This window comes from Carcharhinus amblyrhynchos, chromosome 34, assembly GCF_965287045.1.
Source record: "Carcharhinus amblyrhynchos chromosome 34, sCarAmb.v2.hapA, whole genome shotgun sequence".
Classification (NCBI taxonomy): domain Eukaryota; kingdom Metazoa; phylum Chordata; class Chondrichthyes; order Carcharhiniformes; family Carcharhinidae; genus Carcharhinus; species Carcharhinus amblyrhynchos.
In genome coordinates this window covers 6,563,393-6,589,143 of record NC_137357.1, presented here as the reverse complement: position 1 = coordinate 6,589,143, position 25,751 = coordinate 6,563,393, and the positions used below count along the sequence as shown (strand labels likewise).

Below are 25,751 nucleotides of genomic sequence, written 5' to 3'. Positions count from 1 at the left end.
ATTCTATATTTATAGAATGCCAAATCTTTCCCTTCTGATAAGAAATTGCAAATTCTTGAATTTTTTAAAAAATTTGATCTTTTAGCTTCTAATATCCTCCATCATTTATTTCACGCGCCATAAAATTTAAAGTATAGTGCATTTAACTTGCAGATTTGTGAGCTGTGATATCATTGGCTGCTTACCCTCGGAGTCTGCGTGTTCTCCTCGTGTCTGCGTGGGTTTCCTCCGGGTGCTCCAGTTTCCTCCCGAAGATGTGCAGGTTAGGTGGATCGGCCATGGTAAGTTGTTCCTTTGTGTCGGGGGGGTAGCTAGGTTACATGTATAGGGTTATAGGGATAGGGCCTGGGTGGGATTGTGGTTGGTGCAGACTTGATGGGCTGAATGGCCTCCTTTTGCACTATAGGATTCTATAACAGTCCCTGAGTTGGTCCCTGGAGATTCCCCTGACTTGGAACCAGATCGACAATGGTTTCAGGGTCATCGGTAAATTCTTAATTCCAGATATTTTATTGAATTCAAATTCTCACCATCTGCCGTGGTGGGAATCGAACCCAGGTCTCCAGAACGTTGGCTGAGTTTCTGGATGAATAGTCTGGCGATTCGGCCATCGCCTCCCCTTGGGTTTTGGTTTCTGGTTTCCCAGGTGAACACCATGCAGGAACAGCGAGTACCCGTCACACCCAGCCAGACCCCTGGCACAAGCGAGCTGGCTCTCAGTCAAACACCCAGACCCCGACGGGAGGGGTTACACCATACTTCATGGCGTTCTGTCAAAATTGTCTCAGCTTACACGCTGAAAAGTCAGCAGGCACTGTTGGAAGCCTCAGACTCCACAACTCAATCATTATTATGCCAACATACATACAAGGACAGAGCCACGCGCAGCGCGGTGGTTAGCACTGCTGCCTCACAGCACCAGGGACCCAGGTTCAATTTCTGGCTCAGGTTGCTGCCCGTGCGCAGTCTGCACATTCTCCCCGTGTCTGCGTGGGTTTCCTCCCACAGTCTGGAGGACGCGTTGGTTAGGTACATTGACCTGAACAGGCATCCAAGTGTGGCGACGAGGGGGATTTCACAGTAACTTCATTGCAGTGTTCATGTGAGCCTTACTGGTGACTAACAAACAAACTACTTGTTCATCCAAGGCAGGGAAGGCCCTTTGGCCCATCGAGTCTGACAATAACTCCCATTAAAGTCATGCTAACCCCATTGTCCTGTACTTGTCCTATATCCTTGAATGTGATGATATTTCAAGTGCTCAGTGAAACACTCGCCCTCTGGGTGAAGAGGCCTCTCTCCTGTCTGAATATCACTCACAAACGTTGTGAGAGTTCAAGCAGAAATGAGATTTCGCTCTCAGGGCTGAAGGGATCGAGGGGATATGGGGAGGGAAGAGGGGGTGGAAACCAGGATATTGAATCTGATGATCAGCCATGATCAAAATGAGTGGTGGGGCAGGTTGGAAGGGCCAAATGGTCTCCTCCTGCTTCTAGTTTCTACGAGTAAAGGTGGGGAAAACAGGAGCAAGTGAATGTCTTGGACTCACTCCCACTCCCAATCTTTTAAAGATTCTGATTCAAACCCCCTCCCCCACCATGTAGAAATACATCGTACCAGAGATAGGACACACAAAATTCAACTGGAGGCAGATCTATCCTTAAAAGATAGCCTGGACCATTCCAATCAATCAACTGCCGAACCCTACAGTGCAGAAAGGAGGCCATTCGGCCCATCAAGTCTGCACTAACCACAATCCCATCCAGGCCCCATCCCCATCACCCCATGCATTCACCCTCACTAGTGCCCCTGACACTAAGGGGCAAATTAGCACTGCCAATGCACCTAACCCGCACATCATTGGACTGTGGGCGGAAACGGGAGCACCCACAGGAAACCCACACAGACACGGGGAGAACGTGCAGAGTCCCAGTGACCCAAGTCAGGCATCGAACCCAGGTCCCTGGCGCTGTGAGGCAGCAGCGCTGACTGCTGTGTCACCCTACTTACCGTGTTCTCACTTACTGTGTATCGCTTGCTCCAAATGGCAAATCCATCATTAGAGAGTGTCCCTCTTCTCCTCTTGGCTTGGCTCACTGTCTGTGCGGAGTCTGCACATTCTCCCCGTGTCTGCGTGGGTTTCCTCCCACACGTGCGGGTTCGCCTCCGTGTAACCCGAACAGGCGCCCGAGCGTTTCACAATAACTTCATTGCAGCGTTAATGTAAGCCTACTTGTGACGCTAATAAACAAACGTGAAACAATTGGAAAATAAGGGGTCTCCCATTTGAGACAGGATGAGGAGAAATATTTTCTCTTTGAGGGTTTTTAATCATCGAATCCTGACAGGGCAGGAGGCGGCCATTACGGTTGATCGAGTCTGCACCAAGCCCGGCACAGTGTCTCACCGAGACCCCCTCCAGGACGCCTTTGGACTGTGGGAGGAAACCGGAGCAGCCGGAGGAAACCCACGCAGACACGGGGAGAATGTGCACACAGTCGCCCAAGGCCGGGAATCGAACCCTGACACTGTCAGTGGCCCCCAAAGTGAATCTATGAAACTCCTGAGAAAGGGTGGACCCAGGGTTCATGAATTTTTTTTGTATATAAAGGCAGGGCCAAATAGATTCTGGATGGCCAAGGGGGTGGGAGAAAAGTGGAGTTCAGGCCACACTCCTACTCCTAGGCCTTATTTGTATGTTTGATACACAGACATCACATCATAGAGGTTTACAGCATGGAAACAGGCCCTTCAGCCCAACTTGTCCATGCCACCCCTTTTTTTTAAAGCCACTAAGCTAGTCCCAATTGCCTGCATTTGGCCCACATCCCTCTATACCCATGTAACTGTCTAAATGCTTTTTAAAAGACAAAAATTGTACCTGTCCCTACCAGCTTGTTCCAGACACACCACTATTCTCCCTGTGTCTGTGCGGGTTTCCTCTGGGTGCTCCAGTTTCTTCCCACAGTCCAAAGATGCGCAGGTTTAAGTGGATTGGCCATGCCCCTTAGTGTCAGGGGGATTAGCAGGGTAAGGATGTGGGGTCACGGGGGGTAGGGCCTGGTTGGGATCGTGGCCTGTGCAGACTCGATGGGCTGAATGGCCTCCTTCCGCACTCCATTCTATGGCCCTCTATGTGAAAAAATTGTCCTTTTGTATCTCTCCCCTCTCACCTTAAACCTATGCCCTCTAGTTTTAGACTCCCCTACCTTTGGGAAAAGATATTGACTATCTGGCTGATCTGTGCCCCTCATTATTTTATCGACCTCTATAAGATCACCCCTCAGCTTTCTACACTCCAGAGAGAAAAGTCCCAGTCGATCCAACCTCTCCTTATAACTCAATCCAACAAATCCCAGTCAATATTTTCAGAACTCTTAAATAGGACGAAAGAAAATATGAATTCAACTTTATACAAACTTTATTTTATATATTTATATACAAAATGGCACAAATAACCAACATCAGATGTTAACAGTAGCGAATACTTCAGAATATGCAAGCAGTATGGGTTTATTAACCAGAGGAAGCACTGTTTCAATCTGCCTCTCTCTCAAAGCGATTTTTTACACGTGCTTTTCACAAACAGTTCATCGGCAATAAGAATCACTTCACTTTCACAGCTCAACTCCACTCAAAACTGGCAGGCTTGCAGTTCAACCACTGACAGCGTACATCCTCGACACAAGATAGAGAGACAGAGGGAGGGAGAGAGGGAAAGAGAGAGAGGGAGGGAGGGAGAGAGAAAGAGAAAAACAGAGAGAGAGGAAGAAAGAGGGGGAAGAATGAAAAGGATCCTGTTTAGCCGGCTGTCGATCCACCCAAACTCCCTGGGTCTTCACATCTCCTCTTTGTGAAGGTGCCCAGTCGCTCACCGTGAGACACTGGGGGGGGGTCAGGGGTGCCCTTGGAGCCAGCTACACCTCAGTGCCCAAATCAAATCAAGGCCAGGTCCAGCTGATTTCCGACTGCAGCAATCCACTCGCCTGCAGCCTCCCAGCGAGGAAACCAGACAACTGGACGCAGGCACATGTCGGCGAGAGGGGCTCGAATCGAGCGCGGTGCGACCTCCACATCTCACACCTCACCTTCCCCCCCCGCCCACCCCTTCCAACTCACTCAGTCCGAGGGCAGGAGCCACCAACCCGCACTGGAGGAGACCAGCCCAGCCCAACGGGAGACCCCCTCTCCCACAATCCCGCCCTCAAACCAGCGGCCATACCAACAAGTCCAGGCAATGGAACAACCCCTCCGGTCATTGGGGGGGGGGGGGGGGGAGAGTAGCACAGGCCACCCTCGCCCGTGTTTAAAACCGACCGATCGCAAAGACCCCCCATCTAAAGAATCTTCAATATGAAGAAGCCGCTGACAGATACCAGGAAGAGCGGTCACTGACTCAGCCCCACCATCCGAAACAGGCTCCAAAAGTGTGGGGTAGGCCGCATAGGTGCGCCTGTCGCTATGGGAACCGCGGCTCCACTCGACCCGTGTCTACAATAATCACTTCAATCCAACTGCCATCAATTCTCCCAGTTTTATAGCGGGGGGGTGGGGGGTGGGGAGACATTCACAAGTCAAAAGCATCCATCAAAGCTCGGGGATAGAACTCAAACAGAGGACGCGCGTGTTAAAGCAGGAGGTGGGGAGAGGGGAAATCAAGCTCAGAACTCTCCCCTGGCCCACAAATCCGGGGCACAAAAAAAAAACCCCCCCCGAGGACGTCTCTAACTGGCAATAAAAACTCTGCCCGTGCTTGGCACGGGGAGTGGGCAAGATTTCTCAGAGGTGTCAAGGCCCTGTCAGAACGAAAACCAACATGGAGGGACGCAAAAAGAGATGGGGTGGTGGGAATAAAATCCTGAATTTCCTTTTTCAAGTAACACACCCGACAGGGCCAAAGGCAACGAAGAGAGAGAGAGAGAGATGGAGGCCTCTCAAAAGGACGGGGCCTGTGATAAAGTGGTGGTCCCCGCGGTTACTGGAATGGTGGGGGAAGGAAGGTGGTGTGAGAAACCCCAAAATAAGCTGACAACCCGTCACGGACTGACGGTCACAGACGCCACCGGCTGTTGTGAAGATCTGCGTGTTGGGAAGTGGCCACGGGAAGGCAACAAAAAAAAACGTGATTCTCACACGTGACGCGCACCCAGATGCGCGCGTGCGCACACACACCATTTCATTCCAAATACGCGTGCGCGATTGCGGCTTGTGCGTTTATAAGTCGGCGCGGCCTGCGTGTGCAAATCGAGTTCCGTTTGTGGTGACGCTAACACGTGGGGGAGTGGGGTGGGGTGGGGTGGGGTGAAGAATTAGTCTGGATTCTGTTATGGAATATCGCGTCTATTCCAATTGTCCCCTTCTCTCCGGTGCGCAAACCGCGAGTGAAACAGTCTCTTCTCCTTCCTCAGACGGGCTCCTTCATCGCTTGGCTTTGAGGTGACATGAAGCAGCGGGAGGACGGCGGCCATCTTGAAAATGGCAAAGTGCCTGCGCGTCGCTTTCCCAAGGTGGCAAAATCGTATCGTGTCGGCCTCCGGTCGACGGCAAGCACAGCGGTGGGTGCTTCAGGGGACACCGTCGTGTTAAAACAGTCAAAACGGCCTGTTTAAAAGCAATACACACACACCAGGCGGTGAGGAATAATTTACCAATGTCTGTCACCGTCAAACCTGCCCCAGCTTTGCCACTGGGAGAACGAGACGTTGACCGACCTGGGACTGCCGAACTGCTCCAGCTCTGCATCCTGGAAGTGGTAGGGGGAGGGATCGTCGGAATGGGAATCCGCCCCGCTCCCGGATTTCCCGCAAGAGATCCGGTAGTTGGCCTCGCCGTTGTTGTCCCAGAAGGTGAGCGGGCCGCACTGGAAGGAGATGCACAGCTCGATCCCGTCGCGGAGGTGCTTGGGCAGGTCCGTCCGGAAGGAGAAGGTGTCCGTACCCGGGCAGCCGTACACCTGGTTGGAGTAGGCGCACTCCACGTCGCGGTAACTCTTCCAGCCGTCGAAGGTGATGCGCACCACCACCTTCTTCTCGTAGCCCAGGTTCTTGACCTTGACGGTGCCAGAGATGGAGGCCTCTTGCACCAGGCAGCTCTCCAGGCAGACCGAGTTCTTGGCCAGGCGCGACCGGAAGCTAGCGTAATCCGCCAAGGGCTGGGGGAAGTCCAGGGTCAGCTTCTCGGTGTGGGCGGACTGGGACGCGCAGTCCGCCAGGTCCGACAGCTCAAACTGCAGGCCCGACAACTCTTCCTCAAAGTCGGAGAACAGCCGCACAGCCGTGAGCGAGAAGCCTTTGGCGTCGGCGAACACCACTTTCTTCTTCTTGAGGCCGCACTCCACGCGCGGCTTGCCGGAGGGCCGCAGGTGACAGCTCCTGGGATTCAGGCAGGGCCGCAGCGGCTGGAGGTGGGAGACGTTGACGGCTCGACGTTCCGGACAGCTCAGGAAGCTGCGCACGGGCGGCGAGTGGCTGAGGCAGAGGCGCATGGCAAGGTCCACCGGCATGGCCACACGGGGCCACAGGTCAATCCAACACTTATCGGCAATATCCTGACAGGAGGGAAGACGGGAAGGGAGGGAGAATTAATGATAAATATCATACAATCCCAACAGTGCAGAAGAGGCCATATGACCCATCGTACCTGCACCGATTCTCTGACATACTATCTTAGCCAGGCCCTCTCGTCTTAACCCCACACATTTTCCACGGTTAATCTAACCTACACATCTCGGGACAATTTAGCATGGCCAATCCATCTAACCTGTATGTCTTCAGATGCTAAGGGGCAATTTAGCATGGCCAAGTTAGTTGATTTGGCCATGCTAAATTGCCCCTTAGTGTCCAAAGATGTGCAGGTTAGGGGGATTGGCCATGCTAAATTGCCCCTTAGTGTCCAAAGATGTGCAGGTTAGGGGGATTGGCCATGCTAAATTGTCCCTTAGTGTCCAAAGATGTGTAGGTTAGGTGGATTGGCCATGCTAAATTGCCCCTTAGTGTCCAAAGATGTGTAGGTTAGGTGGATTGGCCATGCTAAATTGTCCCTTAGTGTCCAAAGATGTGCAGGTTAGGGGGATTGGCCATGCTAAATTGTCCCTTAGTGTCCAAAGATGTGCAGGTTAGGGGGATTGGCCATGCTAAATTGCCCCTTAGTGTCCAAAGATGTGCAGGTTCGGGGGATTGGCCATGATAAATTGCCCCTTAGTGTCTAAAGATGTGCAGGTTAGGTGGATTGGCCATGCTAAATTGTCCCTTAACCAACACATCTTTGGACACTAAGGGACAATTTAGCATGGCCAATCCACCTAACCTGCACATCTTTGGACACTAAGGGACAATTTAGCATGGCCAATCCACCTAACCTGCACATCTTTGGACACTAAGGGACAATTTAGCATGGCCAATCCATCTAACTTGCTCATCATTCAATATTAAGGGGCAATTTGGCATGGCCTACCCACCGAATCTACACATCTTTGGGACTGTGGGAGGAAACCAGGGCGCGCGGAAGAAACCCAGGCAGACATGGGGAGAACATGCAGCATCCACACGGACAGTGACCCAAGGCCGGGAATTGAACCCGGGTCCCTGGCGCTGCGAGGCAGCAGTGCTAACGCACTGTGCCACCCTGCTGTCCCCAAGGGCTTCTCAAATTGTCAATAAATGTCCCAAATGAGAATCTTTTGGAGCCCTCCCAATGTTGAGAAGCACACAGATCTAGAGTAAAAATAACGGGAGAAGATTAGCCCATGCCAGTGATTCTCAGATACGCTGCAATAATATCCCAGCAGTGGTACAATGGGCTGGTCAGATGGAGGCTGCCTGCACTGACTGGGATACTGGGCTCGAGAAGCAGAAGCCCCAGTGGACCTACCTTCAGCTGATCTCTCTCTACACCCTAGCTCTGACTGTTACACTACATTCTGCACCCTCCTTTCCTTCTCTATGAACGGTATGCTTAGTCTGTATCGTGCGTAAGAAACAATACTTCTCACTGTATCCCAGTACATGTGACAATAATAAATCAAATCAAAATCAAGTGGTGGCACAGCGGGTTAGCGCTGCTGCCTCACAGCGCCAGGGACCTGGGTTCGATTCCCGGCTTGGGTCACTGTCTGTGCGGAGTTTGCACGTTCTCCCCATGTCTGCGTGGGTTTCCTCCAGGTGCTCCGGTTTCCTCCCACAGTCTGAAAGACGTGCAGGTTAGGTGTTAAATTCTCCCTCGGTGTAACCCTGAACAGTGTGGTGACCAGGGGATTTTCACACTAACTTCACTGCAGTGTTAATGTAAGCCGAATTGTGACACTAATAAATGTACTTTTAAAACACACAGACCGAGTTATCAATCAGACTGGAAACAATGCATCTTCACTTGGATCCCAGTGGTCCAAACCAATAGCGACATCTGGGGCACTGAGGCTAAACAGTTCAGATTAATTGCTGCACCTTCATCTGGGAGTCAGTGACTGAGTCAAGGTTCATACAATCCCTACAGTGCAGGAGAAGGCCATTCAGCCCATCGGGTCTGTACTGGCCACAATCCCACCCAGGCCTTATCCCTATAACCCCACGTATTTACCCCAGCTCGTCCCCCTGACACTAAGGGGTAATTTAACTTGGCCAATCCACCTAACCCGCACATCTTTCAGACTCTGGGAGCAAACCGGAGCACCCAGGCAACACCCAAGCAGACACGGGGAGAACATGCAGACTTTCACACAGACAGTGACCTGAGCCGGGAATCGAACCCAGGTCCCTGGTGCTGTGCTGCTTCCGGGGTTCAATCCAAGGTCAAATCTGCTGACGCTCCCTGGAGGGGAGGGGCGGGGTGGGGGGGGCTGTGTGTGTGTGTGTGTGTGTGTGTGCGTGCGTGTGTGTGTGCGTGGACACCCACCCACCCCCCAAACAGAGGAAAGAGGGCCAGTGATTCATCCAAGTCCCGAGCAGCGGCTGGACTGGAAAATGCTCATATTTCAAAGTCAGGTGAGGGTGTGTGAGAGAGAGGAACAGAGTGCAGAGAGAGAGAGAGAGAGAGAGAGAAAGGAACAGAGTGCAGAGAGAGAGAGAGAGAGAGAAAGGAACAGAGTGCAGAGAGAGAGAGAGAGAGAGAGAGAAAGGAACAGAGTGCAGAGAGAGAGAGAGAGAGAGGAACAGAATGCAGAGAGAGAGAGAGAGAGAGAGAGAAAGGAACAGAGTGCAGAGAGAGAGAGAGAGAAAGGAACAGAGTGCAGAGAGAGAGAGAGAGAAAGGAACAGAGTGCAGAGAGAGAGAGAGAGAGAGAGAGAGAGAAAGGAACAGAGTGCAGAGAGAGAGAGAGAGAAAGGAACAGAGTGCAGAGAGAGAGAGAGAGAAAGGAACAGAATGCAGAGAGAGAGAGAGAGAAAGGAACAGAATGCAGAGAGAGAGAGAGAAAGAAAGGAACAGAATGCAGAGAGAGAGAGAGAGAGAAAGGAACAGAGTGCAGAGAGAGAGAGAGAAAGGAACAGAGTGCAGAGAGAGAGAGAGAGAGAGAGAGGAACAGAGTGCAGAGAGAGAGAGAGAGAGAAAGGAACAGAGTGCAGAGAGAGAGAGAGAGAGAGAGAGGAACAGAGTGCAGAGAGAGAGAGAGAGAGAAAGGAACAGAGTGCAGAGAGAGAGAGAGAGAGGAACAGAGTGCAGAGAGAGAGAGAGAGAAAGGAACAGAGTGCAGAGAGAGAGAGAGAGAGAGGAACAGAGTGCAGAGAGAGAGAGAGAAAGGAACAGAGTGCAGAGAGAGAGAGAGAAAGAAAGGAACAGAGTGCAGAGAGAGAGAGAGAAAGGAACAGAGTGCAGAGAGAGAGAGAAAAAGGAACAGAGTGCAGAGAGAGAGAGAAAGGAACAGAGTGCAGAGAGAGAGAGAAAGGAACAGAATGCAGAGAGAGAGAGAGAGAGAGAGGAAGGAACAGAGTGCAGAGAGAGAGAGAGAGGAAGGAACAGAGTGCAGAGAGAGAGAGAGAGAGGAACAGAGTGCAGAGAGAGAGAGAGAGAGAGGAACAGAGTGCAGAGAGAGAGAGAGAGAAAGGAACAGAGTGCAGAGAGAGAGAGAAAAAGGAACAGAGTGCAGAGAGAGAGAGAAAGGAACAGAGTGCAGAGAGAGAGAGAAAGGAACAGAGTGCAGAGAGAGAGAGAAAGGAACAGAGTGCAGAGAGAGAGAGAAAGGAACAGAATGCAGAGAGAGAGAGAGAGAGAGGAAGGAACAGAGTGCAGAGAGAGAGAGAGAGGAAGGAACAGAGTGCAGAGAGAGAGAGAGAGAGGAACAGAGTGCAGAGAGAGAGAGAGAGAAAGGAACAGAATGCAGAGAGAGAGAGAGAGAGAAAGGAACAGAGTGCACAGAGAGAGAGAGAAAGGAACAGAATGCAGAGAGAGAGAGAAAGGAACAGAATGCAGAGAGAGAGAGAGAGGAACAGAGCGCAGAGAGAGAGAGAGAAAAAGGAACAGAGCGCAGAGAGAGAGAGAGAGAGAGGAAGAGAGTGCAGAGAGAGAGAAAAAGGAACACAGCGCAGAGAGAGAGAGAGAGGAAGAGAGTGCAGAGAGAGAGAGAGAAAAAGGAAGAGAGCGCAGAAAGAGAGAGAGAGAGAAAGGAACAGAGTGCAGAGAGAGAGAGAGAAAGGAACAGAGTGCAGAGAGAGAGAGAGAAAGGGGGGAAGGAAGAGAGTGCAGAGAGAGAGTGTACAGTGTATAGAGAGATAGAGGAGAAAGAAAGAGGGTGTAGAGAGAGAGAAAGGAAGAGAGAGAGAGAGAGAGAAAACGAGAGAGGGGAAAGAGCAGTCTTACCAGGCCTGGGATGATGCACTGGTTTAATATCTGCTGTCTGGCCTAAATGTCTGCAGTCCGGGAAATATGCAGTCCGCAATCCTGACTGGCAAACAGACAGGAGACCTTGTGCCAACTCCCGCCTCTGAATGGTGCCAGTGGGATTGTGGCCACATCGTGCCTGGCCAGCTGCCCGAATGCAGCAGTGACCCACCTCTACCCACCCTGCCCCAAACAGCAAGCAGGTGAATATCCCCATGGAGGTACACAGACACACACAGACACACACAGACACACACAGACAGACACACACAGACACACACAGACACACACAGACACACACAGACACACACAGACACACACAGACACACACAGACACACACAGACACACACACACAGACACACACAGACACACACACAACGTGGCCCTCCAGCCTCACAGCCTTTTTAAAAATAGCAACAATTCAAATCCAGGCCACATGTGGGGTGGGAGTTCAGGTGACAACATGTACCCAACACAGCACTCTGTCCCAGATACAAACTCACCCCCTGCATCCCCAGCGACACCCGCTCTTTGATTTCAATCAATAATTCATTCGTTTGATTCCACAGTGAGCAGCCCAGGTATAAACAGCTTCACGTTCACTGCAGGGACAATCCCAATCCCACCACCCTCCAACCTTCATGCAATCCTTTCATTTGATCGCACTCTGCTTGATTCAAAAGATTATAATCTCACTGGGCTGCTGCCCAATCGCTCGTCACACTTCCTGGAATCGGAACGCAGTGAATCAGCGAGTCCCTGCAGTGCCGAAGGAGGCCCTTCAGCCCATCAAATCTGTACTAACTCTCCAAAAGAGCATCCTACCCAGACACACTCCTGATCCCAATAGCCCGAAGCATTAAGCATGGCCAATCCACCTGTTCACATCTTTGGACAGTGAGGGGCAATTTAGCATGGCCAATCCACCCAACCTGCACATCTTTGGGACACTAAGGGACAATTTAGCATGGCCAATCCACCCAACCTGCACATCTTTAGACACTAAGGGACAATTTAGCATGGCCAATCCACCTAACCTGCACATCTTTGGACACTAAGGGACAATTTAGCATGGCCAATCCACCGAACCTACACATCTTTGGACCGTGGGAGGAAACCGGAGCACCCAGTTGAAACCCATGCAGACACGGGGAGAATATGCAGTCTCCACACAGACAGTGACCCAAGCTGGGAATTGAACCCAGGGTCCCTGGCGCTGTGAGGCAGCAGTGCTAACCCACTGGGCCACCATCAGAAATGGGAAGTTGGGGACCATGATCTTGGGGTTTGTACACACTCAGCGGACAGAGGAATTCCCATGGGGTGCTCTGGCAAAGATAGGGAAAGGTTGACAGCGCATTTGAGGATTTTTGGGTTGGGGATGGTCAGGTGGGGTTTGGGTATATTTATGAAGAGAGGGGGGATGGGGACCATACATGAGAAGAGACAGCAGTTCCCCACCTCAGCAAACACTGTAGATACTGGAGAGGTCTGGCAGAAACAGTGTCTCAGGTCCCTAAACCTTTCATTCGGGCAGAGGGGAGAGTCTGAAAAGTAACAGACTTTGAGCAAGTGTAAAGGGGCTACTTGGGAATACAAAGGGATGTCTGTGATGGGATTTAAGTTTATTTATTAGTGTTACAAGTCGGCTTACATTAACAACACAATGAAGTTACTGTGAAAATCCCCCAGTTGCCATACTCCGGTGCCTGTTCGGGTGACACCGAGGGAGAATTTAGCCCCTAACCAGCACGTCTCCCAGACTGTGGGAGGAAACCCACACAGACACGGGGAGAACGTGCAGACTCCAGACAGACAAGCCAGGAATCGAACCCGGGTCCCTGGGAGGCAGCAGTGTGAACCCACTGTTCCACCCCATTTGGGGCTTTGGACATTGGGAGGGGAGAACTGAGAAGGTATTGTGTCACTTGGGTGGAAGTGGGGCACTGTGTCGGGGAGGTGACTGAGGCACGGACCGAGGCGTTGGAGGGAACGATCCCTCCAGAATGTTGCAAGGGGGAAGAGGTGTTGTGAAAATGGCAGACCCATTGAGGGGTCGGGGGTGAAAACAAAGGACTGACCATGGCTCTGGAAGAGAAGGCAAGGGTTTAGGAGCAGAAAGGCATGAATTGGATTCGACTCAGTCAAATGCCCCGCGGGTTGGATTGGCAATGGAGGGCAAAGGCAGACATCTGGGGAAGTGCTGCCCAGGAAGGTGGCATCCATTTGTACGCTGGCATCTAATGGTAACCATTGTGCCATCGTGTCACCCCAGGGCGACTGAGGAAGCACTCTCCCATCAACCCAATACAACTGAAACAAGGAATGTTTCTCCACAGAAAGCCAGATGTAGCGAGGACAGCCCTCCCTTTCCATCACAGCATCTGATTCAGGAGGGAGTAGATGGAGTTGGTGTTCTCAACGGGGCCTGTTCCACACTGGGGAGATCAATCACAGACTCCTTCGCCCCATCGGGTCAGGCCGCAAGTGTGACGTCCAGTCTCCCGCCATTTTAATTCTCCCACAGGCCTCCCCACTCTGCCCTCCCTCTCTGTCCTTGGCCCATTTCCCAGCAAGTCTTAACGACAGAGGCTTCATCTACGATTGGGCACTGAACAGTGCACCAAACTCAACAGCGTTTGACAATCAGAGATCATAACCTCTGCAGATCATTTTATTGCTGTCTTGTTTTTCTTCCCCCCCATAACCACCTCTCACTTTCAGACATCAGTTACACAAGCTTGCCCATTCACTTCTCTATGACTTATCCACGACACTCACCTCAGGCTTGCAAAGTTAATCCTATTTTTTAAATCTCCCCTGCACTCTTCCCCTTCCCTCAACTCTCACTATCATTGTACCCTCCTTTTGCAACACTCTGTTACAGCTTTATAGAACCTTAGTCAGGCTGCACTTGGAATATGGTGTTCAATTCTGGTTGCTTCACGACCAGAAGGACGGGGGAGGCTTTGGAGAGGGTACAGAAAAGATTTATCAGGATGTTGCCTGGTATGGAGGGCATTAGCGATGAGGAGAGATTGGAGAAACTCGGTTTGTTCTTATGGAACGACAGAGGTTGAGGGGCGACCTAATAGAAGTCTACAAGATTATAATGGACATGGACCCATGTCCCACAAATCAATATTTAAAAAAAATGACTGAATGAGGGATTCAGGAGGCAACATGGAAAGAATCGAACCATGGGCAGCATGGTGGCACAGTGGTTAGTGCTGCTGCCACACAGTGCCAGGGACCCAGGTTGGATCATGTCTGCGTGGAGTTTGCACGTTCACCCCGTGTCAATGTGGATTTCCTCCTGGTGCTCTGGTTTCTTCCCACAGTTCAAAGATGTTCAGATTAGGTTGATTGGCCATGTTAAGTTGGCCTGCTCCAGCAACTTCTGCAAGGTGTGTCGGATCATCGACACGGATGCCATCACCTCACATGGGAACACCAGGTACATACTCTTGCAACTCAGCCAACGTTGTCTACCTGATAGGCTGCAGGAAAGGGTGCCCTGAGAGGCATGGTACATTGGAACGAGCACGCAGACAATGAATGAATGAACACCGCTCGACAATCACCTGTTGGTCACGGGCATTCAGCCTCTGATCTTTGGGTGAGTGTTCTCCAAAGCAGCCTTCACGACACATGACAACACAGAATCGCTGAGCAGAAACCGATACCCAAGTTCCGCCTCAACTGGGATCTTGGGATCATGTCACACTATCTGTGACCCCCATGACTTGCAAAATCTCACTAACTGACCTGGCTGGAGACAATACACATCTCTTTAACCTGTGCTTAACCCCCTCTCCACTCACACTGTCTGTATCTGTAACCATTGCCTTGTAAATACACACGCCCTGTTGGTGAACCCAACTCTTTCTTCACCTGATGAAGGGACAACACCCCGAAAGCTCCTCCTACCAAATAAAGGCGGCGTTGTGAGACTACTTCCTATGGTAAATTGCCCCCGAGTGTCAGGGAGACTAGCTGGGGTAAACGCATGGAGTTATAGGGATCGAGCCTGGTTGGGATTGCAGTCAGTGCAAAATCGGTGGGCCAAATAGCCCCTTCTGCACTGCAGGACTCTCTGACAGAGTGGACAGTCAGAAGCTTTTCCCCAGGGTGGAAGAGTTAATTACTAGGGGGGGCGCCACAGGTTTAAGGTGCGAGGGGCAAGGGTTAAAGGAGGTACGAGGCAGGTTCTTTTTATAAAACACAGCGAGTGGTGGGTGCCTGGAACTCACTGCGGGGGGAGGCGGTGGAAGCAGATACAACAGCGACTTTTAAGAGGCGTCTGGACAAATACACGATGAGGATGGGAATAGAGGGATATGATCCCTGGAAGGGTAGGGGGTTTTAGTTCAGTCGGGCAGCAGGGCCTGTTCTGTAATTATCTTGGTCCTTTGCCTGAACACAGCCCACTCACTGGCTGAAAACACTTCCAGCTTCTTGTTCGACTCTGAGGAGGACCACAGAGCTAAAAGGCTAACTCCAGTTCCCTCTCCGACAGACAGAACCTCGGCCTGTTCAACGTTTCCAGCATTTTCGGCCTACGTTTCAGATTTGCTATTTGTCCTCGTGGAACGACAGAGGCTGAGGGGCGACCTGATAGAAGTCTACAAGATTACAAGAGGCATGGACCCACGCCCCACAAACGAATAATAAAAAGTGACTGAGCGAGGGATTGAGGCGGCAACATGGAAAGATTCGAACCATGGGCAGCACGATGGCAACAGTGGTTAGTGCTGCTGCCACGCAGTGCCAGGGACCCAGGCTGGGTCACTCTGTGTGTGTGTGTGTGTGTGTGTGTGTGTGCGTGTGCGTGTGCGTGTGCGTGTGTGTGGAGTTTGCACGTCCTCCCCGTGTCTGCGTGGGCTTCCTCTCGTGTGAGAGGGAAAGAGGGCAGTTGAGGGGAAGGGGGTAGGAGAGAGTACTGGGGGGGGGGGAGCCAGGGGCAGGTGGGATGGAGGGGGATTGGAGGGAGTGAGGGGAAGGGAAGAGGAGTAGAGTGGGTCCTGAGCAGACATACACATCAGGCTCAATAGGCGCAGCAGTGTGAAGATGAATGCACAGATCCAGAAGGAAAATCAGACAGGAGGGTAAACCCCCTGCCACCCTCAAACCAGATACCCCACTCCCCAACAAAACTGGTCCAGAGAGACTGCAGGTCTCGCACACAGACTGGGCAGGAGCAGGTGACGCACATACTGTAAAGATACTATTACATGTATATTTCTGGATATGTGTGTGATACACACAGATTGAGAAGCAGCAGCAGCAGCAGGTTACAGTTTAATATACAAACCCTATCTGGACAGATGCAGTCAGCCGGTGTCCAGTGCCCCTCTTACCTGTTCAGTTGCAGCTCTGCTGCTTTCTCCGTTCCCGCAGCTCCGGACTCTCTGCGCTGAGCCGCCCCAGCTCCAGTCCCGTCCCCTCTCCAGTCCCGCCTCTGCTGCCAGCGGCGCACCAATGGCCAGGAGCTGCCCTGGCCCCCTCCAACCAATCACCGCCCTCCCTCCACTTCTGGCCAATCACTGCCCTCCCGCCCCCATTCCGACCAATCACTGCCCTCCCTCCCCTTCTGGCCAATCACTGCCCTCCCCCCATTCCGACCAATCACTGCCCTCCCTCCCCTTCTGGCCAATCACTGCCCTCCCTTCCCTTATGGCCAATCACCACCCTCCCTCCCCTTCTGGCCAATCACTACCCTCCTCCCTCTCCCTCCAACCAACCAGCACTTTCTTTCCTCCCCTCTGCAAATCTTTGGCCAGATGTTTTGCCTTTGCTGTGTGTCCACCACAGGTAAGGCAGGCTAACCCTCCCCACCTCTTCCAGATGTGTGTGTCCACCACTGGTAAGGTATCTGACCCTCCCCCACCTCTCCCAGATGTGTGTGTCCACCACAGGTAAGGTATCTGACCCTCCCCCACCTCTCCCAGATGTGTGTGTCCACCACAGGTAAGGTATCTGACCCTCCCCCACCTCTCCCAGATGTGTGTCCACCACAGGTAAGGTATCTGACCCTCCTCCGCCTCTCCCAGATGTGTGTCCACCACAGGTAAGGCAGGATGACCCTCTCCCAGATGTGTGTGTCCACCACAGGTAAGAGAGACAGACATGTCCCACCTCTCCCAGATGTTTAGTTGCTCAGGTGTATGTCCACCACAAGTAAGGCTGACTGACTGCCTCCCCCCAACCCCCACCTCTCCCAGATATTTGCCTCAGATGTTCAGCGAGCCTGTTTAAAAAGAATTGAGTTCAAACCCATTTCAACTGCACTTTAGTCATCTTTCTCTCTATTCCCTGAGCCTATTCAAAATGCATCAGGAAACAGGACAAACAGCCAGTAAACCAAGAGTTATTCATCTGTTTCAATCTTTAACAAGGAATGTCAGTGTGGGTTTCCTCCAGGTGCTCTGGTCTTCTCCCACACTCCCAAGATATGTAGGTTCGGTGGATTGGCCATGCTAAATTGTCCCTTAGTGTCCAAAGATGTGCAGGTTAGGTGGATTGGCCATGCTAAATTGTCCCTTAGTGTCCAAAGATGTGCGGGTTAGGTGGATTGGCCATGCTAAATTGCCCCTTAGTGTCCAAAGATGTGCAGGTTAGGTGGATTGGTCATGCTAAATTGTCCCTTAGTGTCCAAAGATGTGTAGGTTAGGTGGATTGGCCATGCTAAATTGCCCCTTAGTGTCCAAAGATGTGCAGGTTAGATGGATTGGCCATGCTAAATTGTCCCTTAGTGTCCAAAGATGTGTAGGTTAGGTGGATTGGCCATGCTAAATTGCCCCTTAGTGTCCAAAGATGTGCAGGTTAGATGGATTGGCCATGCTAAATTGCCCCTTAGTGTCCAAAGATGTGCAGGTTAGATGGATTGGCCATGATAAATTGCCCCTTAGTGTCCAAAAATGTGTGGGTTAGGTGGATTGGCCATGCTAAATTGTCCCTTAGTGTCCAAAGATGTGCAGGTGAGATGGATTGGCCATGCTAAATTGTCCCTTAGTGTCCAAAGATGTGCAGGTGAGATGGATTGGCCATGCGCGACTGAACTAAACCCCCCTACCCTTCCGGGGACCGTATCCCTCTATTCCCGTCCTATTCATGGATTTGTCAAGACGCCCCTTAAAACTCACTATGGTATCCGCTTCCACTCCCTCCCCCAGCAGCGAGTTCCACGCACCCACCACCCTCTGTGGAAAAAGACCTGCCTCGTACATCCCCTGTAAACCTGTGTCCCTCACACCTTAAACCTGTGCCCCTGAGTAATTGACTCTTCCACCCTGGGGAGAAAGCTTCTGACTATCCACTCTGTCCATGCCCCTCATAATCTTGTAGGCTTCTATCAGATCGCCCCTCAACCTCCGTCACTCCACTGAGAACAAACCAAGTTTCTCCAACGATCCTCATCGCTAATGCCCTCCGTACCAGGCAACATCTGGTAAATCTTTTCTGTACCCTCTCCAAAGCCTCCAGAATTGAACACTTTATTCCAAGTGCGGCCTAACTAAGGTTCTATAAAGCTGTAACATGACTTGCCAATTTTTAAACTCAGTGCCCTGGCCGATGAAGGCAAGCATGTCACGTGCCTTCCTGACTACCTTCAAACCATTGCAATCCTACAGTGAAGAAAGAGGCCATTCAGCCCATCGAGTCGGCACCGACTACAATCCCACCCAGACCCTACCCCCATATCCCCATGCATTTACCCCATCCCCCGACACCAAGGGGCAATGGAAGTCTGTCTGGTTCACTAATGTCCTTTTAGGGAAGGAAATCTGCCTTCCTTACCTGGCCTGACCTTCCTTACCTGTGACTCCAGCCCCCATGGCAGTGGAGTTGACTCTTCAATGACCTCGCAAACCACACAGTTCAAAATGTGAGGCAATTTGGGATGGACCGGCTCAGCCACATCCCGTATAAAAACACAGAAAGTAAGATTTAGATGAACAGAAGTTATTATTACACCACAACACTGGGTATTGCACACAACAGCCTCCTGCCCGTAGATACAGTGACGTAACTTCAACGCATTAGAGCAGAACACTTCTGTTTTCCTCTGAATTAGAGTCACAGAGGTTTACAGCAATGGAAAGAGGCCCGACTTGTCCATGCGGCCCACTCAGCTCGTCCCAATTGCCCGCATTTGGCCCCCTTGGTGTAAAGAATAATTGCCACCGCAAATTATCAACCAGTTCTTCAGGTCTGACCCCCCCCACCCCGATAGTGAGTGGAGAGCCCCATTAAGTGTAAGAATGTAGATAACGGGACCCCAAATATAGCCCCTCAGGTCTGCTCCGCTAATGGCCAATCCAAATTTGATTGATTCAATCCAAAATGGCCACCGTTCCTCATCCTGAGACGAATCACCTGGGGAAACAGCCTCCTCGCATTGATCTGGTCAAATCCTCTCAGTCTTACATATTCCAGTGAGTCAACTCTGACCCTGTGCTGAACTGATGTAGACTCTTCTGGAATGGGATTCAGGAACTGCTGTCTAACCCAACAACCACTTGAATCTATTCGCCACCTTTAAGGCCCAGCATCCTTTAAATTCTACGTGGCCTTGTGGGGATTTGAACCCTTGCCCCCAGAGCGTTAGCCTGAGCCTCTGGATTACTCGTCCAGTGACATTGCCTCTGTTCCAGGGCAGTTGTCAAAGTGATCAGAGTTTAAAAGTTTTTTTGGGGGGGAGGTTAGCATTGTTGCCTCACAGCGCCAGTGATCCCAGTTTGATTCCCGGCTTGGGTCAGTGTGTGTGCCGTGTCTGCACACTCTCCCCGTGTCTGCACGGGTTTCCTCCCACAGTCCAAAAGTCTTTGATTTGATTTATTATTGTCACATGTATTAAGATACAGTGAAAAGTATTGTTACCCGCGTGCTATAAAGCGGTGTTGGTTAGGTACAATAATCTGACGACCATAATCCCATGGGCGGCACAGTAGCACAGCAGTCAGCACTGCTGTCTCACAGTGCCAGGGACCCGGGTTCGATTCCCGGCTCGGGTCACTGTCGGTGTGGAGTCTGCACATTCTCCCCGTGTCTGCGTGGGTTTCCTCCGGGTGCTCCGGTTTCCTCCCACAGTCTGAAAGACATGCTGGTTAGGTGCTAAATTCTCCCTCAGTGTAACCCCGAACAGGCGCCTGAGTGTGGTGACTGGGGGATTTTCGCAGTAACTTCATTGCAGTGTTAATGTAAGCTACCTGTGACACTAATAAATAGACTTTAAATGATAAGTGTCTTTGTATGCTTTTGTTTTTGAGTCAATCAACTAAGCTAATTTACCGATGAAGCATCACTGGAAAAAACACGTTAAGAAAACTCAAAAGGTGCAACACGGTAGTGCAGTGGTTAGCACTGCTGTCTCACAGCGCCAGGGACCCAGGTTCGATTCCCAGCTTGGGTCACTGCCTGTGCGGAGTCTGCATGTTCTCCCCATGTTTCCTCCCACAGTCTGAAAGACGTGCTGGTTAGATGCTAAATTCTCCCTCAGTGTACCAGAACAGGCACTGGAACGTGGTGACTAGAGCATTTCACAGTAACTATCCATTGCAGTGTTAATGTGAGCCGACTCATGACTCATGAATAAACTTGAAAAGGAAAGGAAGCTGATCAAATCAAAATAACAGTTCCCCAGGGCTGGTAACAAATTCCAGCCCCTACGACGGTCTCTCTTTCCACGTGCTCAATATACTAACTCAACCAATGCTCTCTCCCTGGGTTGATTTAACCTTGCTCGCACAAGTGACTGAGACATTGACAACAAAGACCGCAGGATCAGATTCGAGCAGAGGGAGGCACTACCCAGGAAGCAGGCAAGACCACAGAGAAGGAAGTATGATTATGATCTGTTGAACTGGGCAGCAAGGTCAAGGCTGGCACACTGACAGAGTGATTGGAAGATTGGTGCTGAAGGTGGTGTACTTGCCATCATTTCCGAAACAAGTACTTGGGGGGAATTTTCACTCAACCGCTTGAGTCATTGTTCCAGCGTCAATTTTCTCTTTTGTTTTTGCGGAAGTCCTTCTTGGTGCTGCTTCTGAGAAAGTTACCAGAGATCTTCATCAGCTTTTATCTTGCCAGGATGTAGCAACGCAGTTTGAGTTTCCTCGATTTGGTAATACCTGCCGACATTTTATCAGCCTCTGGGACACAGCTTGTAAACATATTTGGGGCTGGGGGAGCCCGATCCAATAATTATTAATAAAACAGCGTGATGGGAGATTTCACCCATTGCCTCATGCTTTACTTTTTTAAGACACTCCTTGAAACCTACCTCTTTGCCCACGCTTTTGGTCATCTGACCTCAGATCGCCCTCTGTGACTTCACAGAATGCCGACAGTGCAGAAGTTTGAAAGCTTGTTTGTTAGTGTCACATTAACACTGCAATAAGTTCATTCGGAACAGGAGCAGAATTGGGCCATTCGGCCCGTCGAGTCTGCTCTGCTAATCCATCATGGCTGATACGCTCCTCATCCCCATTTTCCTGCCTTCTCCCCATAACCCGTCAACCCCATTACCAATTAAAAATCTAACTCCTTCTTAAGTTTACTCACTGCCCCAGCATCCATTGCACTTTGGGGTAGTGAATTCCACAGATTCACAACCCTTTCGGAGAAGTAGTTTCCCCTCAACTCTGTTTTAAATTTGCTCCCCCTTATCCTGTGACCTCACGTCCGAGAATGTCCCACAAGAGAAAGCATCCACTCCATGACTACTTTATCCATAACTTTTAATCATCTTGTATACCTCAATTTGAACTCCCCTCATTCCTCTAAATTCCAGAGAGTATCGTCCTAAACTGTTCAATCTCTCTTCATGATGTGGAGGTGCCGGCGTTGGACTGGGGTGGGCACAGTAAGGAGTGTGGCACAGTAGCACAGTGGTTAGCGCAGCTCAAGGGGCCTGGGTTCGATTCCCAGCCTTGGGTCACTGTCTGTGCGGAGTTTGCACATTCTCCTCGTGTCTGCGTGGGTTTCCTCCGGGCGCTCCAGTTTCCTCCCACAGTCCAAAGATGTGTGGGTTAGGTTGATTGGCCATGCTAAAATTGCCACTTAGTGTGCTGAGATGTGTAGGTTAGAGGGATTAGTGGGTGAAATATGTAGGGATATGGGGTAGGGCCTGGGTGGGATTGTGGTCAGTGCAGACTCAATGGGCTGAATGGCCTCTTTCTATACTGCAGGGTTCTATGATTTTTTTTCTATGAAGTTTCACAACACCAGGTTAAAGTCCACCAGGTTTATTTGCTAGAGTTACCTGATGAAGGAGCAGTGCTCTGAAAGCTTGTCACACCAAATAAACCTGTTGAACTTTAACCTGATGTTGTGAGACTTCTTTCAATCTCTCTTCATACAACGAGCCCCTCAATCAAAAGGATCGGCAACAAAACCTCCTCCACGATTATCCTCAACACCGGTGCCCCTCAAGGCTGTGTCCTCAGCCCCCTACTATACCCCTTATACACCTATGACTGTGCGGCCAAATTCCCCTCCAATTCAATTTTCAAGTTTGCTGATGACACCACTATCATGGGTCAGATCTCAAACAATGACAAGACAGAGTAGAGGAGTGAGATAGAGAATCTGGTGAACTGGTGCGGCAACAATAATCTCTCCCTCAATGTCAACAAAACAAAGGAGATTGTCATCAACTTCAGGAAGTGTCAAGGAGAACATGCCCCAGTCTACATCGACAGGAACGAAGTAGACAAGGTCAAGAGCTTCATGTTTTTAGGTGTCCAGGTCACCAACAACCTGTCCTGGTCCCCCCCCGCCATGCCGACACGATAGTTACAAAAGCCCACTAACGTCTTTACTTTCTCAGAAGACTAAGGAAATTTGGCATGTCAGCTACAACTCTCACCAACTTTTACAGATGCACCATAGAAAGCATTCTTTCTGGTTGGATCACAGCGTGGTATGGGCTCCTGCTCTGCCCAAGATCACAAGAAACTACAAAAGGTCGTGAATGTAGCCCAAAAAATCACGCAAACCATTCATTGACTCTGTCTTCACTTCCCACTGCCTCGGCAAAGCAGCCAGTATAATTAAGCACCCCACGCACCCCAGACATAGTCTCTTCCACCTTCTTCCTTCAGGAAAAAGTCTGAGGTCACAAACCAACCAAATCAAGAACAGCTTCCTTCCTGCTGCTGTCAGACTTTTAAATGGACCTACCTCGCATTAAGTTGATCTTTCTCTCCACCCGAGCTAACACGACATTCTGCACCCTCTTGTTTCACAGAAACATACAACAGTACAACACAGCACAGGCCCTTCGGCCCTCGATGTTGTGCCGAGCTATGTCCGAACCCAAGATCAGTCTATCCCACTCCCTGTCATTCTGGTTTGCTCCACGTGCCTATCCAATAACCGCTTGAAAGTTCCTCAAGTGTCTGACTCCACTATCACAGCAGGCAGTGCATTCCACACCCCAACCTACCTCGGACATCCCTCCTATATCTCCCACCTTGAATCTTATCGTCATGCGCCCGAGTAACAGCTTATGCCCCTTCTCTATGAATGGTATGCTTTGTCTGTAAAGTGTGCAAGAAACAATACTTTTCACTATATGTTAATACACGGGACAATAATAAATCAAATCAAATCGAAATCTCTGGAATCAATCGACTGAACACCCACTGAGCTGCCTCCAATGTCACTACATCTTTCCTCACATAAGGATTCCAATGAAGCTACTGTGAAAATGCCCTAGCTGCCACACTCCGGCCCCTGTTCGGGCACACAGAGGGAGAATTCAGCATGTCTTTCAGACTGTGGGAGGAAACCGGAGCACCCGGAGGAAACCCATGCAGACACGGGGAGAACGTGCAGGCTCCGCACAGACAGTGACCCGAGCCGGGAATCGAACCCAGGCCCCTGGCGCCGTGAGGCAGCAGCGCTAACCCACTGTGCCACCGTGCCACTCAACTGCCCTCCAAGGGCAACCAGGGATGGGGAACAAATGGCGGGCAGCCAGCGATGCCCACGTCCCACGAATGCTCCCAAGGGACAGTCAGCGATCTTAGAAAGGGAAAAGAAAGAAAGAAAGTTCATCGACTTGTTTGAGCTTCAATAACGAGAGGGAATATCCTGAAGGTGGGGATAGGTGGCGGGGGGTGGAGTGGAGAATGAACAGAGTGGAGAGATTCTGTAAATCTTAGAATCATAGAAGCCTCCAGTGCAGAAAGAGGCCCTTCGGCCCATCGAGTCTGCACGGAACACGGGCCCTACCCCCGTATCCCCACACATTATACCCACTAATCCCTGGAACCTCCACTACCCTGGACACGAAGGGGCAATTTCTTAGCATGGCCAATCCACATCTTTAGACTGTGGGAGAAACCGGAGCACCCGGAGGAAACCCACGCAGACACGAGGAGGATGTGCACAGACAGTGACCCCAGCTGGGGATCGAACCCAGGACCCTGGAGTTGTGAAGCAGCAGCGCTAACCACTGTGCTACCGTGTCGCCGCCCCCCCACCCTTGCAGAACGTTGTCTGTTCAGGGTCTGCGCTGACCAGTGGCTGTTGGCGTCGCTGCTCCCCCACCGCTGGTCACCTAACCCGATGGGTCGGTGAATTGAACGGGGGTTACCGCGCACCCTGTAAGGGGGAGATGGGCGCTGGGCACCGTGGAGCTCCGGGACAGCTGTTAGTCACAGCTGTTTTCCAATCGCTGGGGTGGCAGTCACGGCTGAGGGTGCGCGCAAGGGGCAAGAACTCAAAGTCGACGCCCGTCTCAAAACAGCTGAACAACCGAGCCAGTTAGATCAATGTGTTAACACCAGAACTGGGGGCGGCACGGTAGCACAGTGGTTAGCACCGCTGCTTCACAACTCCAAGGACCCAAGTTCGATTCCCGGCTTGGGTTCACTGTCTGGGTGGAGTCTGCACGTTCTCCCCGTGTCTGCGTGGGTTTCCTCCGGGTGCTCCGGTTTCCTCCCACAGTCCAAAGATATGCGGGTGAGGTGGATTGGCCGTGCTAAATTGCCCCTTAGTGTCCTGAGATGCGTAGGTTAGCGGGATTAGCAGGTAAATATGTAGGGATACGGGGGGGGGGGGTAGGGCCTGGGTGGGATTGTGGTTGGTGCAGACTCGATGGGCCGAATGGCCTCTTTCTACACTGTAGGGAGTCTCCGATTCTTTCCTCTCCTAAAAACCAGCCATTGCACAGTGGGTTAGCGCTGCTGCCTCACAGCACCAGGGAACCTGGGTTCCATTCCCACCTTGGGTCACGTGGAGTTTGCACATTCTCCCCGTGTCTGCGTGGGTTTCCTCTGGGTGCTCCAGTTTCAAAGAAGAAAGAAAACGACAGCACAGGAACAGGCCCTTCGGCCCTCCAAGCCTGCACTGACCATGCTGCCCCGACTGAAGTAAAACCCCCTACCCTTCCGGGGACCGTATCCCTCTATTCCCATCCTATTCATGGAGTTGTCCAGATGCCCCTGAGAAGTCACTACCGTATCTACATCCCCCGAATCCCAGGAACCTGCCTCCTACATCTCCTTTAAGCCTATGCCCCCTCGCAGGTTAGACCTATGCCCCCCAGTAATTGACTCTTCCACCCTGTGCAGGTTAGCTGGACTGGCCACGCTAAATTGACTCCAGAGTCGGAGGGACGAGCTCGGGTAAATGCTTGGGGTTATAGGGTGAGGGCCTGGGTGGGATTGTGGTCTGTACAGACTTGATGGGCCGAATGGCCTCCTTGTGCACTGTAAGGACTCTATGATATGGGGGGGAAGCGGGGGGTGGATCAGGATATTGAATTTGATGACCAGCCATGATCAAAATGAATGGCGGAGCGGGCTCGAAGGGCCAAATGGCCTCCTCCCTGCTTCTGGTTTCTGTGTGACACTACATTCTGCACCCTCTCCTTCCCTATGTACTCTGTGAACGGTATGCTCTGTCTGTGCAGCGTGCAAGAAAAAATA

General features: G+C 51.2%; 1 protein-coding gene across 1 annotated transcript; it reads right to left on the bottom strand.

Annotated features, from left to right (window-relative positions):
• Positions 1–4,994: 4,994 nt before the first annotated feature.
• Positions 4,995–16,256, bottom strand: LOC145361305 (protein phosphatase 1 regulatory subunit 3C-B-like). Its single transcript, XM_080216957.1, has 2 exons — positions 16,170–16,256; positions 4,995–6,547 (listed from the first exon to the last, which is right to left on the bottom strand). Exon 2 carries the CDS (start codon positions 6,500–6,502, stop codon positions 5,645–5,647), a length of 858 nt encoding a protein of 285 aa, XP_080073083.1. The 5' UTR covers positions 6,503–6,547; positions 16,170–16,256; the 3' UTR covers positions 4,995–5,644.
• Between the last annotated feature and the right edge of the window lie 9,495 nt (positions 16,257–25,751).

Excerpts from the sequence above, each read along its gene's own strand:
- LOC145361305 (XM_080216957.1), bottom strand. The coding sequence starts at position 6,502 with ATGCCGGTGGACCTTGCCATGCGCCTCTGCCTCAGCCACTCGCCGCCC.